Source organism: Pyrus communis, chromosome 3 (genome assembly GCF_963583255.1).
Source record: "Pyrus communis chromosome 3, drPyrComm1.1, whole genome shotgun sequence".
Taxonomy (NCBI): Eukaryota; Viridiplantae; Streptophyta; class Magnoliopsida; order Rosales; family Rosaceae; genus Pyrus; species Pyrus communis.
In genome coordinates, this window is record NC_084805.1 from 1216744 (window position 1) to 1232993 (window position 16250).

General features: G+C 35.4%; 2 protein-coding genes across 3 annotated transcripts; both read right to left on the bottom strand.

Moving 5' to 3' along the window:
• Window positions 1-268: 268 nt before the first annotated feature.
• On the bottom strand, window positions 269-3118 carry LOC137730287 (glycolipid transfer protein 3-like). Of its 2 annotated transcripts, XM_068469346.1 has the most exons (6): window positions 2913-3118; window positions 2706-2761; window positions 2098-2228; window positions 1334-1469; window positions 968-1111; window positions 306-877 (listed from the first exon to the last, which is right to left on the bottom strand). In XM_068469346.1, the coding sequence occupies exons 2-6, from the start codon at window positions 2742-2744 to the stop codon at window positions 842-844; spliced, it is 486 nt and encodes a 161-aa protein (XP_068325447.1). In that variant the 5' UTR covers window positions 2745-2761; window positions 2913-3118; the 3' UTR covers window positions 306-841. The 2 variants fall into 2 exon arrangements, with proteins under 2 accessions (XP_068325448.1, XP_068325447.1); XM_068469347.1 differs by having other exon boundaries at window positions 269-1111; window positions 2913-3027.
• An 8340-nt stretch (window positions 3119-11458) lies between these two features.
• LOC137729693 (uncharacterized protein C57A10.07-like) lies at window positions 11459-15053 on the bottom strand. Its single transcript, XM_068468697.1, has 3 exons — window positions 14095-15053; window positions 12645-12766; window positions 11459-11926 (listed from the first exon to the last, which is right to left on the bottom strand). The coding sequence occupies exons 1-3, from the start codon at window positions 14687-14689 to the stop codon at window positions 11597-11599; spliced, it is 1047 nt and encodes a 348-aa protein (XP_068324798.1). The 5' UTR covers window positions 14690-15053; the 3' UTR covers window positions 11459-11596.
• Window positions 15054-16250: the final 1197 nt, after the last annotated feature.

A 16250-nucleotide genomic window follows, 5' to 3' on the forward strand; every position in this document is an offset into this window, starting at 1 on the left:
ATTTTATATAATGGTAATAAATAGGGTAATGAGTATTACCACCACTTTAGAATGATGACAAAAATCTACCTTTGCACTTAATGGTATAGCATGCAGGCTTGAACTACGATATAATGAGCTACTTGAACTTAGATATTCCTAGCCTTAATAATTACTATAAAAACACCTCTTAATTAAGCCCAAACTATAATCATATATAAAGAAATTTCATGAATCAAACTTTCTCTCAGACGTATCACGCACATGTGTATGGAATAAGCGTTAACTTACTTCATCAAATCTCAGCCTTTTATTTTTTCAAATGAAAACGAGTGACTATGATTTAATTAAGTAAGTTGATGCTCATTTCATGTACAGGTACGGGATGCGCATGAGAGAAATTTAATGCATAGTCTCTCTTGCTAAACTTGTGAGTCCTTAGCTTTCAGACCACATCCCACTCATCAAATCAAGCATAGTATTTGTGATTTAATCATTCCATAACAGCTCATTGCAATTGGAGCTAATGAATCCTCAAAACACTTTCTAAGGATTATGTCCTCATTTTCAAGTGATGCCTATGCTGGAAACCGACTATACGAAAAGCAAAGATTCATAAGCACCCAAACTCGTGAGTATTTTCCAATAAAACTGTACAGAGGATATCATAGATAGATGTTCCTTCATATTGAGATACATTAGAAACTTATACGAAACGCAAAGACAATTTTGCTTTATTAATTACACATAACCAAATACGATTTCCACATATTTATCTACACACACACATATACACAGGAATACTGGACTCTTTGACTCATGGCTGTACAATCATTAGTTTTGCTTTCTTTACGTTTGTACCTCAGTTAGACTTCAACCTATCCAAGTGATAAAATCTCTGCAAAAACCAAGTATAATCAAACATGTCAAAACATATGTTAGCCAAAGAAGAAGCATCCGGTAGGCGTTGGGTGGTTGAATACTTAACCAGAATCAAGTGGATTTCTTCCAGATAAGGCACGAGTAAGGAAACCATGGTCTCTATTTCCAGTTTCAAATTGTCATAGTTTTCATCTTTTGCCATGAGGCTACTAATGAATGTTTCATTGTCAGGCACTAGCATTAGAGCTACCTGCATACGGTATATTTGTTAGTAATTCCAAGTAAAATTTTATGTTGCTCCATGTGGGCCATTGTCTCCATGCTGTTAAATTTTAAGTTTCAGCTATTCACGGTCCTTCTTGGATAGCAATAATAGGCTTAGTTAGATAAGTTGCTTAAGTTTGGGGCAGTAACAGTGGAACAAATAATGAATAGCTATATAGCTAGCTTTTGAAAAAGAAGAAAGTAATACTTTAGAAGCAGCTGATGAAATCCACCTATGCCATGGCTTCAAAGTAACGTTGTAAGACTCTTCCACTGCCTGCTGCATATTCTGCCCGGGATCTCTCACTAAATTTTGCAACAAGGCCACGGTAAAATCTAGGGATCTGAATGTAGAACAAACCAATTTGTTTATAACGAAAATGAAGCATCTTGTGCAAGAAGTAGTTGATACATCCAAGAATTTGTGCCAATTATACACCTAAATAATGATTTAAGTACTATAAGGTTGTTATCATTAGCAATGAAAGACAACTTTGATGCATAAGTTATGTCTAATCTCAAAAAATAAAGTAGGGCCAATTAGTGAATTATAAATAATTGAATAATTGCACAACTCGCCACTTAGTACTACATTCTAATGAATCATTGATCATCTCTCTAAAATCTTGACAAGAACTATTAGATTTGATAATTCGTAAGGGGCCATTTGGATTTGATAATTTCAAATCTAGGGATTTTTATATATATGACATCATAAGATAAAAAAATTTATTTGTTTTAGATTATTATAATTGATGAAGACTCGGACAAGAAGGAAATAAAGAACAAAAATGGATTTCAAAATGATTCTTTTCACACAGTCATTTCATACGTAATAATCTCAAAATTTTGGGTAACATTTGGCTTTATTGTTAAATCCAAATTAATTTTTTAAATTTCTCCGCCCAATTATATATAGACGGTTCTCGTTGTTTTTCACATAGTCAAGGGCAAACACAGTAATTAAATTACCTGGTGAGCCAAACAAAGGCTCTACTACAACTGGTAACGTTTCTAGCAATGCCTTCAGTCGCCTCATTTTTCAACATCTCAACCATATTTGAATATGTCGAAAGATCTGATTCATGTTTCGTTTCCAATCTCTACACATATATATAAAACAATAAGTAGAGTGGTTACTAAAAAAGACAAATCAATCACTTTAGTAGTGCATATTGAACATAAAATTATCGGTGCACGATGAACACGGCTTGATACATCAAAACATCAATATTAGTTATTTGAAACATGCATCTTGGGTTGTTTCTCTACCATGAATAGTCAAAGGGAGATAGAGTGGACTTGGAAATAAAGTTTCACATTGGAAACCCGTTGCTAATGGATAAGAAAGCTTTCTGGAGACACTTCAGCATGTGGAGCGTATACTATATGTATTCCCACATGAAGGTCCTAGAAGAAACAATATCATGTTTTCTTGCATTGCATATATATATATATATATGCGTATTTAACTATTTAAGTGTATCAATATAAACATAATTCTATATGGTGTATAAATTGTTCATACATCGATATACAATATATGCATACACATAAATACTAAGATTCTTTGTAATTACCCGAATATTTTGATGAATATCTTGGCTTAGAACAGCCATTGTTGGTCCTATTTTATCTACAAAAAGGAAAAAACAACTGTAAGTGGTATTTGATCATGGCAGGGTGCGTAATATGTGTGTGTGTGTGTGTGTGTGTGTGTGTGTGTGTGAGAGAGAGTGAGAGAGAGAGAGAGAGAGAGAGAGGGGGGGGGGGGGGGGGGGAGAGACCAAGAACTTGAAGAAGCAAGCTGCAGAGAGAAAGAAAAGGCCTGAGTGACTGCCGAAATCTTGGATTTATAGAAACAGAGAGACATAGAGCTTCGAAATATATGTTTGCATCATTGTCGACGTACGACTCTCTTCTTGTTTAGGACTTGGTGATAAGGCACGCAACACACACGCCCCCACCCCAAACCAATTATTTGTTAATTAACTGTTACTGGATATAGACTAGTGCTGATGAGAGCATGGCCAGCTTTCATTGATAGTTGTTAAACATCTTTATGGTGTCGGATATATTTCTTTATTAAAATGCTCGTCTTATATGGATGTTCATAACTCATTGATGACGACCTTAGTTTTGACCTGTGATTTTGAAATAACGTTTTATTCTTAATGTGACCTTATAGTTATCTTATACCTTAAACCGTTTGATTCAGGAACTCCTCGAATAAGTTTATATGAGAAAAGTTTTGGTAGAACTTATTCCAAATTATATCTCTATAGTCTAACAGTCTATTTTAAGTCCTCCTCTGTAGATAATCTTAACTAAAAAATCACCAAAATCGAAAACCATATAACCATTGATTTAAATGGTGGTCATTTTAGTGGTTTTCTTTAATGGATGATATCATTAGTGTTAGGTGTTAGATGAGGGAGCTGACAGGTTTCAAATCCTCTCTATAATACAACAGCCTAACTAAAATGTTTTGTAACTCAAGCATATCTACACAACATAAATAGTCCAAAGCTCAAATAGAAGAACACCATTCTTTGGCCAGTAAGAAAACACTAGGACGATCTAGTGAGGAGAGAAGATGGTTGTAGAAAGAAGATGACTGAGAGATGAGGAATGAAGCAAATGATGGAGAAATGCTTCTAAGTATAGCTCTAGGATCACCCCTTCGTTAATAGGGTAATAAACACAAAAGATTAAAGGGTCTCAAACTTAATGGTGAATTACAAGAATTAAACATCTTTAGCTGAATTGTTTTGTAACTCCACTATCAATAATCATGAAAATAAAAATTAATTATTTAATTTTAAAACTGCACCACCGCATGTTATATTAATTTTAGCTGATATTGTTTTGTAACTCCACACTCCCAAATAACACAAACAAACCACACAAGTTTTTTTTTTTAGACCAACGATAATATTTATACTAAAGAGGAGGTGTGGTCTTAGCTTCACAATAGGTTAGTAATAATGTAGTTTAAATTTGTATTTGGTAATAATCGAACTAAGACCTCTTACTTATAAGTTGTTGACCCTAAAAATTACAACGCCTACATGGCGCCCAGACCGAGTAACTAATAAGCTAACTACGTCATTCGGTTGAATGTGGGGCATGCCAACTCGTCGGCCGAGCTCGGCGAAGGAGTAAAATTTGTTGATGTTGCGTTGAGCGCGTTGCTGACTTCTTTATCTTGCGACTGCGACCAAGGAAGGAACAAATCTCGGCCTTTGGATTCTCGAGCCTAAAGACAAGGCTGCTAGTTCTGCAAAGTTCACAAATCGTCGACGTCGGATTCGGTCACAGTGATTATATTTGTGAGAGTATAAGCACGTCGAATCGACACCAGACTGTACGGACACAAGTATTCAAAGGTGATGTATGTCTTGATGGTGAATGTGGTTCGGCCATCAGAATGCCAAACTCTGAAACTCACTTGTGAGTATCCAATCATAAAATCACTCGGCATTCAATGCGCCGAATGTCGTAACTCGTAACACCTTACTTCGTCGAGAAGGCTGATAAGATGACCTCTGCCAATAAGGATTCGAAAACCCTTCTCGACCGAGACTTGGATAGGTAACCAGTCGACCTCGATGCTGTGCTGTTTATCCAAACTGAAGGTGCTCCTTGGTCGGCTGATTCTACGGCAATAGTGCTGTTTATCCAAATTGAAGGTGTTCGCCGGTTGCCTTCACAGTGCTGTTTATCCAAACTGAAGATGTGTCGGCGGGTAAAAGAAAATGAAAAATCTCAAGATGTTTTAGAGGTTTTACGCAGGGCAGTTGTGTGTTGAATTAGAGCTCCCTCAATCGTTGCATGATGTCTTGTATTTATAGTGACGAGTACGCTCTGGTTGATAAGCTGATAAAGACTCCCAAGCTATTAAAACTCTTCCACTGACTTGATCCTCGGATAAGCCTTACTACACCCAGGACCCTGAACTTAGTAAAAAATGCAACCAAATTCGATCCTTGTGTTTAGTCTTATCACATTGAATCCCAAAATAATCTGCAAGCTTGGATTTGAACAAATAACGTTCATCTAAACAACCACCAATTATATATATATATATATATATATAGTTTGCCTTTCACTATTTCTCATGGCATGCAGACTTATCCGGCAACCACCAATTATCTATATATATATATATATATATATATATATATATATATATATATATATATAATTGATAGCTTTTCACACGGCATGCATGCCAAGTCCATCATCAATCCAATTCATCTGACAACATCCATAAACAACCTAGCCTACTTAGGTTTCCTATCTCACCATTATCCAAGCCTTGCAAATCCCATGCTATGCCACGTGATCAGAATCCAAGCCGAGTTGCTTTAATCCACACGGTACACTGCTAACAAATCCAAATTAAATTGGACTATTCTGCCTGCTTCATTATCTGATGTCGTGCATATCCCAATAGTCCACCATCATTCAAATTAATTGGGATTTAGACAAATATGAGGTTTAAATAATTTAATATATTACTAAGAGATAATATCATGATTAAAATCACAATATTATTTCTCAATAATAATTAAAAATTATTTCAACCATTTTGTCCTTCAATGGTCTAAAATTTTTCTCATTCAATGGCCTCGATTGCTCGGGCTGATAGTGTAACATCGGGTCCAAACATAAGTGAAGAGGAATATCACTAAACTATAATACTAAGCGGCAACAAACAACAAAAGTTAAATCAGCACAACCAAACGATATGAGTTGATTTGATTTGAAACTGTTTGACCATTTCATATTCAAAACCGAACCAAATTAACTGTCCATTACAATTATCGGCCTTGTTCGGCCAATTTTGCCGAACCCCTGCATTAACCGAGGAGTAACTTGTTCGGACTAATCTCTTTAGAAAATGGCAAAACAATGAAAAAGATATGTCTTTTTATCATCAAAGAAAATTGATGAGTCAATTTCATATTATATATTTTACCCTATTTTTAGTATATTTTGGTTAATAATTTGGAAGAATTTTGAAACTTTGAATTGTATTTCTAATATAGGACTTTCGACTTCCTCTGGAGTAAAACATGGTTAAATGGACGAATTTTGGAGTAATTCCAGCTGGAGGACGATCATGAGTTACTTAGCTTGATCGTATCAAAATATCAAATTTTTCTACCTAGCGATAATTTTCTGGCAATAAAATAAAGGAGCAATGCGCAATGCTGAAATAGTGAGGTTTTGAGCTTGAATTGCATTTTTGGATTCCAAGATGATTTCGGATGGGTTCGTGTCCTTCTGGAGATGTGTTCAGAACGTCCTGATCTTCAAAATAAGCTATATGGACCAGATTTGGAGGAGATTTGAGGCTAAAACGTGGCTGGACAGTTTCTGTGCAGTTTATCCTATCTTAATTAGGACTTTATGTTTTAATATATTTTATTATTAGTTAGCTTCCTAGTGGAAATAAGAGACTTGGTTCTTAGGTTTGTGCGGCTGACTTTGAGGGAGATATTTAAGGTTTTAGTTAGCCCTAGTTTGAGGGTATGCTTTCTTTTATGTAACTTTGGAGACAGAGAGTAATTGTTAGGGTTCTTGTAGATTTTCTACTTTAAGGTGTTTTCATTTCTTTTATTCTTAATAATATTGTCTATGATTTCAATTATGAATATGCGTAACTAATTCCTTTTGTTAGGGTGAAGCCTTGAGCCTTAGCATGAATATGTGATTTTTATTTAATTGCTTATGATTGATTGCATGCACACTTTGAATTATTAAACACTGTGATTAAAACTATCTAATTGTCTTAATACTTGATCACCATTAGGATCTTTGGAAGAGTAATTTGATGCAATTTTGGCCGGAAGGTTCCCTAAAATTGACGTTGGCTTCTTGTGGTTAATAATTGTAATTTCACTTAAGATGAACACCACGTCTTAAGGGTTGCATGGTTTTTCAAAGGGTTTTCATAAAGCATAATGAGTCTCTCGTGTTCAGATTTGATCCGAACGTTCGGACGAATTGCATGTTAGATATACGTTCTATGTTGAAGGTTCCAAGTAGATCATAAATTAGGAAAACCTAACCTTCAAAGTGGCATGTGTAGATCATAAGTAATTGGTAAAAATGCATAGGATTGCTAGGTGATGGTGAAATCCTAGTGCTTTTATAAATTGGCATTTTAAAAACTATTTCTTTTTCTTTCAGCTTTATTATTGCATATTAGTTTCTTTTATTAATTAAATTCGTTTTAATTTAAGTAGATTATAAAATCAATCATCTCAACATTCTGCTTTATAATAATTAATTGGAAATTGGTTTGCTTCGATTTATTTAATAATCCTTGTGGAGAACGACCTTGCAAGATTCGTTTATACTACAATAACCTTGTCATTCTTACAAGTATTATAGGAGTTTTTAGCTCGTTTGCGTGTGTGGTAAAATCTCTATTAAAAATCATATATGTAAGCATGGATTTTTAGTTGATTTTTTATATACAATAATATTCAATTCTATGAGGTGGGAGAGAGTACTTATTCAACTAATTCCTCATTGATTTTTCACAATAAGCTCATGAATATGTTTATTTTGGTCGTAGTTTAGTAAAGATTTTGATTTGGCAAAGCGACATATTGGATCATTCATAAGAAATAGGTATCAAAGTCGTCATTCAAGTGAGCAAGCCTAAAATCTCTCGCTATGAGTAAAAAAATCATTAAACTAGAGTACGAATCGCATAAATTTGGCATAGATTAAAAGATAAGAAATTTTTTTTACCAAGTAAGAGTAAGACTGCGTATGATAGACATTCCCCTTTCGACTCGTAAAACAGAGAACCTATTTGACATGTGTCCCTTTTAAACAAGTTTCACCAATGTACACAGCCTTTCCAATATACTATTACTACTAATAATTTAATAATGATTCATTTAAGCTTAAATATATATGTCCAAAGGAATATTAATAAGAAAGAAATTTTAATACCCAAGTGGTTATAATAATACTAATTTTCTCCCTAACTTTTGGGTGACAATCGATATTCCTTTCACAACAATTTGTCCATAGTTAAGTAGTAATATAAAATTTCTTTGAAAGAGATATATAAGATTTGGGGATAAAGTTCATTTCGAAAGGCTTCATAAGGAGTTGGATCACACATCTTATTTTGAAATGGTTTTGTGGTTGAACTTACGATCCAAATAAAATTGTCTGCGTGTTAGGCTTCCAAACTTTGCTACACATGAGGAGGCATGGATTTGAAGTTAACATCCCAAATAGATTCAACACCACAAAGGCATCAGCCAGACCGAGCCCCACTAGTGCCTATGGCAGATGATATCAAGTGGACGTCACGCTGATGTTAGCCACAACTCTAAATTAGAAAACATTAGAAAAAATTAATCTCATCCATACAATAATTTACTATTTACATTATTAATTTTTAAATACTATGAATAGTAATTGTGGAGACATAAGAGTACTTCTAGTGTAGGAAGGCCCCCATGACAATTGCCAATTGAATCTCCTCCACTGAATAGTAACTACCTTTAATGAACAGTAATTGCCTTTTGCATTTTCACCCCGAAATTGAATAGTCATGACAAGAGGTAATAAAATATTATTTTTTTTATTTTATAAAATAATAAAAAAATAATTTTATTTGTAATTTTGGATAGGATATTTAACCGATCTCGTTAAGCCACGTGTCATTATCCGAAAATACAATTTTTGGTGATAGATTTTGATAAGATTTTTTTTTCCAATTTCATCGCGCCACATGTCATTACCTTTTTAGAATCGTTGAGGATAGATTTCCGATAAGATTTTTAACCAATCATGTCGCACCACGTGTCATAATCTGTTTAGAATCAAATTAAATAAATACAAAATTACATAAAGTACTCTATTCAATAAATACAAAATTACATAAAGTACTCAATTCAATAAATACGAAATTACATAAAGTACCAAATTAAATAGATACGAAATTACAACCCGAAGTGATTGGAAAATTATGGGCTCTGATTACACAACAAATTCCCTAGTCCCTCGTGAATGGAAAATCATCACCTAACCAATTTGTGGTGTTAGGACCATCTCCACTTGCTCTCTCTTCTATTGCACGCCTCATTCACATCATGTTCGCTTTCTCCAAATTCCAAAAATATTTAGAATTCGGAGACATCACATCTACAGGCTCCTTCATAATGTCATGATCTTGTTGAGCCCTTCTTTCTTCTTTATGCTCTTCCCTTTCCTGCCTAAGTAGCTCTCTTTCTCTCTCATTAGCTTGAAATAATCTCTCAGCAACTACAACTTTTGCCCCATCTCTAGCCTTATCAGCCTCAAATTTAGCCATTATCTGCACCAAAGTCAATTCACCTTGGTGAACAAGTTCTTCTATATATTTTGCATAATCATTCTTGGAAGAACTCCCTTTTTCTCTTTGAAGCCTTCTTACCTTGAGGCCTAAGTGGATAACGAGTCGACCTCGACACTTATTCAGAGGTCGCTTCCAACACTTGTTCTGTGTCGCTTTCATGAACATGCGAGTCGTGATTTGGCATAGAGTGTGGATGAGTGCTGTTCATAACAACTTCTGGACCGACAGACACAACTTTGAATTTAGGACAATCTTTGACAATATTCCAACATTTCCACCGGTTGAATTATTTGTTTTTGTTTTTGGCGTTATACCAAGCTTGTGCTTGAAGTGTCTACAAAATGCAGGAGAAGAAAAAATTATAATCAAAGTAGCTAATGTAAATTTGGGTATAGTACAAACAAACAAACAAATAATATATTATTACCTGATCCGCGTAATTTTCTCCACTTCGAATTTTAGTACTAGCTTGTGCCAAGGCATTTCTCTAATGAGTAAACGATTGGCTAAGTATTCTTCAACGACTTGAGAGCGATTGTTCTGTTCTTTTGCCACCAATTTTCCCAAGAAAAAGGGAATGAATATTGCTCCACATTTCTCGCAACTGCATCTCATTACCCTTAATTAGATCATGAGTAACTTCAACCCAGCTAGAACACAACGTAACATCTTCAATAACCGTCTAATTCGTACCTGCATCATTAGCCATTTTTTTTGGAAACAAAAGTATATAGAAACTTTGAGAGAAGGATTGGAATGTGGTTGAAAGTATTTGAGACAATGTGAAAGTGCGATAAATTTTAAAAAAAAAAATTTCGGATTTTTTTTAAAATTTTTTTATTAACTTAATTAATTTCTACCGTTGGATTACAGAAAAATTGAAATCCAACCTTCCAGATTGTGACATGTGGCATAACAGTAACATATTAGATTTTTTTTTTCTTTTTGTTCTTTTTTTAATTTTTTTTAAAGCCGAAAAACGTGGACCGTTGATCTGGAATTGAACGGCTCAAATTGTGCCACGTTGCACCTAGTAACGGTAACATATCAGATTGTAAACCACAGGCCCCACTACCTGAAATCTTGTCGATGACACGCACCCACGCGCCTAACGCAATTTTTTTTTATAATGTGGCTGACGTCACATTGACGTCAGCCTTGCATCACAATGCCCCCAGGCACTCAGACTTTGGACTCACGCCTGCCTTCTCCCACAGTCCCCCCCCTAGCCCAATTGCCCGTATGGGTTGAAACAAGTTTGGGAGGCAATTGGATTAGATTTGCTCCATGTCCACCAGGCTACCTAACACACTGGAAGTGTTCTAAATTAACCACATCTAATAGAAGAAGAACAATTGTACTATATGCTCACTATGGCGGTTTTACCCTTGACATCGTCAACAAACCACAAATTATCTCAAAGGAATTGACATTCATCCGCCCTATGGGTATTGGGACTTAGGGCCACCGATGGATCATGGCACTCTAGGCCGCCCATGATATGTTATGTCATTGGACCAAGCTCAACCCAATAATGGCAAAAAGCCGACTCTTCGGAGTCTCATCTTGGATGTTTGAACCCTAAACACATACAAACATTAGTCCAAATAAAAAACAAATCTGAACCCTAAACACCAAGCATAGCAGCTAGGAAACTCATAATTACCACCTATCAACCTACCAACTAAGACAAGAGGTGAAATCATGCAACTATACTTGTCAACCAGGGACCAGTAGACTGTTAAAATTCTGAACAAATGATAATATCTATGCAAGGGGAGGGGGATGTTCTTAGCCTCACAATGGACTAGCAATATGTAATTCAAATTTGCCTATGACGAGAATCGAAGCTATGACATCTCTTTTACAAATGAAGAGGAATACCACTATACCGCAGTACTAAATAACAGTAGACTATTAAAATTGATAGTGCCCTAAATGGAAAACTCATCTTTTCATATACCTTTATTGATTTAAAGAATGTTGTTTACAAAGGAAAACAAAATCATATGTTATTGTGAGATTGGAACTCCCTTTATGACTGTTAGGTGGATTCTCCTGTTCTATACATCAAGATCAGTAGAATTATCCAGATTAATTTTGCTCTTTAGGCCACGGAAGGGACCCTGGATAAGGAGCTGACCCACAATATCTGAAAAGACCTTCAATTTCAGGACACCCATTTGGATAGGGAACGGACCGGTGAAACGGATCGCGCCCTAGTTTTTTACGGTAAAGTGAACCTCGACATCCATATGGATCTTCTTGGAATTGAGTCCGCACGACTGCTTCTCCTTTCCGGGCTGCTTCTTTTGCAGTAGAAATTGCCGGGGTGCCCAAGTAGAAGAACCTTGACTCAGGAAAGCCAATTGCAGCCCGGTGTAGATGCGCGAATCTCTCCTCCTTGAAATCATAACTTACAACCTGGTTTGAAAACAATCATGTTAGGTTATAAAGCAGGAGTCCTGAATTCGAATCCTTGCACTTGCAATGCAACCTCCCAATATGAACATGAATTCTACATGTTGGGTTCTAGGGGTGTAATGAGGCCAAAGTGAGAAAATGAAGTGCTAGACTATAAAATATTTTTCGTAATAGCTTGAGCTTTCAGTAATGGTGGCAAACCAACAAATTCAGTCAAATCATAAAGATACTACGAAGCTTAAGAAAATCCAAAAAGGAGCTTAACATGCTTAACATATATTGTGTTTTCAAACCAATATGGATACAATGCTTAACATGCTTCATGGAATACTCATCATGCAGAGCGGTCCTTTATGTGATATTCAAAGTAACTCATATAGAAATTTATATATTTTGTTTCAAACCTAAGAGAAAAGAGTATGAATGAACGAGCAATCACAGTTTTGTTCTCCTCGGCAACATACCATAAGTATATGCATAGAGAGAGAGAGAGAGAGAGAGAGATGTCTTTTGCATATTTCTATTGGATGATGCATATACTGACTTGTTCTAGTGTGCAGCTGAATGAAAGTTGTGTAGTACTCATAATCACATACATATATACGCTCAGCCTACGTTGTCGTTGTGCTTAACTGTTTCTCTATGACAAGAAATAAGCACACCATACTTGTATTTTAGCTTCAAAGATGACAAACCAGATTGGGTAGAATGGGCTTACAGTTATATTTTGAGGATATGTGCCAGTAAGTTCTCGGAACCGGCACACACTGAAGAGAAGATTCTCAAAGCTGTCCCTTGCATGCTCTTCTGTGAGTGTCCTCGATCGCAAATCTTCTTGGCCTAAACAAACCATCATGGCATAAGTTTTATACGAGTTAAAGGCCAGTAAAAGATAGTTCAGACCAACATGGATGTAAATTAACGCACAATCATGCTTTATTCTCCTTTACAAAAGCAACTACGATTTTGACAATAAAGTGAGGGGAGAAGAGGGAAAGGCAAAAGGAAGAATAAAACATTACAATAAGTAGCAAACCAGAAACAATGTAAAAAGCATATAACATGAAGGAACATTTAAATGGTAGCATAAACAAAATCAGCTCAGCATAAAACAAAAACGAATTTAAGTACTTCATGCATAAATGATACTGAGAGATGAGAAAGAGAAAGAGAAATATATCAGAGAGAAAGAAACAGAATAAAGAGGGAGCAAGATTACAGAAAAGAATATTTGGATGCACCAGATCACTCCACGATGGTATATGATTTGCCAAAAAAACAGGGGTATGCCTGCTTCCTTACTTATATGCCACTAAAAACAGGAAAAGTACTTCCATTGAACACAGAATGATGAAATGGATGAAAGACTTGAAGAGTTACCATTTTTTTGTTACAGTAAATTCAAGAAGTGAGAATAGTGACAGGGAACAATGGTGGACCAAAGTGAAAATTGACTACCATTTAGACTAAACTACTTGTACTTCCGATAAACTTACCCCTTGTGTAAATGACTTATACTTCAACGGATTTATCATTTCACAACTTGTGTAATTTGGTTTATCTTGTTAACAGCCTTGTCAACAAATTGAAATCTTATGTGCAGTTATTAGACTACCCAAATATGAAAAACAATCTTTAAAATAAATTCAAGTTCGCCAAGGGTTTTAAGTGGAAGTGATATCTATGGCCAACATGGAAACTGTGTCATGAATCACCATGCTTCAGGAAATTCAGTCCATATATTTATATCTGTCAGCAGTAAACTTATCAATTTGGCATTTAAATTGTGTGTGTATTGCATCAAACTACATTAGTCAACCTTTCTACTTGGGCACTTCAATAATAATAATTAAAAGATAACACCACCAGAAAGAATTAATTTTCTTTTTTGTAAGAACTCTTCTAACAAAGCAGTACAAAAGCAGATCATCTTTTCTTTCTAGCAAACTAATTATTAGCACAAATACTGTAGATTCAATGCAACTGTAGAGTGCAGAGAACGGCATAAGACAAAAGATTGTAAACAATCACGTACATAAGAACTAAACAGCATCCACATATCGTTCTTCATATAATCGGCATTCAATCGAGTCTTATCTTAAAAAAGAATCATATGGAAAACAAGTCAGGCCAAAACATGTCTAATGCAAGAGAAATAACAGACTCACCAAACCATCCTTTTGATTCAGCAACTGCCCAGTAACTCTGTGCCTCACTGCGAGGACCGGCATCTCTTCGAGTCTCTCCACCACTAAACAGAAGGAGAGCTCTATTGTCTTTGGCTGCGACTTCAATTCCCTCTTGTATATGAGCCACAAAAGTAGCAGCCTGACCCGGATTCTTTTGGTAAGACTCCAAAAACCAAGAATCCTCCTTATCAACTTTTCCACAGCTACTACTAGTATAAACTGAATGCCCGGCAACCATGACTAGATTCTGGAGATTCGGGAGCGGATAACTAGAAGAACCCACGTCATACTTTTGGTAGTTGTTCGTCATTTGATACCGGCTCTCATACAGAGACAAAAGTATGAGAATTGAGACCCCAACTGACAAGGAGAGGAGGAAAACTAAAAGGGGACGCAGCTTGCAATAATACTGCATTCGGTTTCCGATATACCTAATCATTTTGATGGGAAGCGATGGTGACCTCCTATGCTTTCGGGGTTTTCTAAATGTTCCAGATTCTAAATCAAACTCACCACTCGGGTAGGCTACGAAGGACTTAGGACTGCCGGGCCGAAACGGATTATTGCTCATCATAGTACAACAAATCCAGCTTACGCGGATTAAATTGAATGGAACTATTCATACCCAGATGAAAATTTACAGCAAAAAATCAATGGTGATCATGAATTCTACGATACAAATACAGAACAACATGAAAAACGGAGATCAACCCACTTCTGTATACAAGTTAACATACATAAAGTTTGCAGCCTTCAACGAGAATCAGACGGATTTGCGAACGAATTTACAATTGAATCGAAGCAAAAATGCTGAACCGGAGAGAAAAAGCTCACCGAAACTCCGTGGAATTGCTGTGTGTGTACTCTGCTTGCAAGGGAGGAGAAGAACGTTTCAGGTTGCAGAGGATCTTCTGTTTTTTAATTCTATTTTCCCCAGATTTGATACATTTTTATTTCTGTTTTTTTTTTTGGTAATGACAATTCAGATTTGAGACATTTGTTTACCGGGGTGGTATTCACACTCATTTTTACCTCTTATACATTTTTTCTTAACTTTTGTTATTTGATATTCTATAATTTATTTTATCCGACGATCAAAAATTAAAAGAATGTGTAAGAAGTAAAAATGAGTATGTTATACAAAATTGTTAAATGTCAATACATTTTTTCTTTTTTTCGTGTCAAAGGTCTAAAGTCGAACAAATTTTTTAATTTGTAGAAATACAGTTCGATATACAAATGTCAGATACTAAAAAAAATCAACAAATTATATTATAAAATTTAGCGGGCTGCGTTCCATTACATTGGAAAATCTCCCCTAAAGTTGATGTTTGGTGAAACTTCGTTTATTATGACAAAAGTCTAAAGTTTGTGATATTACTAAACCTTAGTAATATCGCACACACCGTATTGACCGACTCTTGCATGATGTAAGGCGCATATTTACGGGTCTACAAACCCCTCGTGCATGGCCCATTTTATGAGCTAAAATTTAGACAAGAGAAAGGAGATGCTTGAAAAAAAAGAAAAAAAAACAACTATCAAAACCGTTTACCCCGACTAAACCAAACCAAATCAATTTAAGTGGTTTATTCTCGCTTTCACACAAAAGAACTAGTCTCTCTAGTCAATTTGATTCCTAATTTTTGGGTGTTTGATGATGAGTTTTTAAGTGAAAAGTTGTACTTTTCTAATTCTTTACGTCTAAGTAAACACATGAAAAAGTTAAGGAGTGAAATGATTATTTTACTCATATTTTAGTTAATGCAGGGAACTCAAGAATCATAGTGATTCCAATTTCTATTCAAGTATACACACTTGATTATTCTATATGTTTGCACTACACTTTCATTTGTTCAATGCTCTTCTAAATGCACTTTTACTTACTTAAAGTAAGAGAAGTCATGAATCGAGAAAGGAAAACAGAGAACATCTTCACCCACCCTCCACCCCAGTCATCTAGTTTCTATTCTACAATGCAAATTTTAACATGGAACACACTATATTCAATACGTATGTGCACGAGTATGAGCAAGTCAAGAATTCGAATAATTCTAATTCATATTCCACATGTCACTAAATTTGCCTGAGTTGCCTTCGACATTCAGTTCGATGAGTTTGGCTTCTTGTTTTCT

Bases quoted from the DNA above. Each gene is read 5' to 3' on its own strand.
- LOC137730287 (XM_068469347.1), bottom strand. From the start codon at position 2,744: ATGGCTGTTCTAAGCCAAGATATTCATCAAAATATTCGG. The intron at 2,229-2,705 runs GTAATTACAAAG...ATATATGTGTAG, and splicing joins ATATTCATCAAAATATTCGG to AGATTGGAAACGAAACATGA. The intron at 1,470-2,097 runs GTAATTTAATTA...TTCTACATTCAG, and splicing joins GCCTTTGTTTGGCTCACCAG to ATCCCTAGATTTTACCGTGG.
- LOC137729693 (XM_068468697.1), bottom strand. From the start codon at position 14,689: ATGATGAGCAATAATCCGTTTCGGCCCGGCAGTCCTAAGTCCTTCGTA. The intron at 12,767-14,094 runs GTGAGTCTGTTA...TGGTTTGTTTAG, and splicing joins TGAATCAAAAGGATGGTTTG to GCCAAGAAGATTTGCGATCG. The intron at 11,927-12,644 runs GTAAGCCCATTC...TTTTCAAACCAG, and splicing joins CATATCCTCAAAATATAACT to GTTGTAAGTTATGATTTCAA.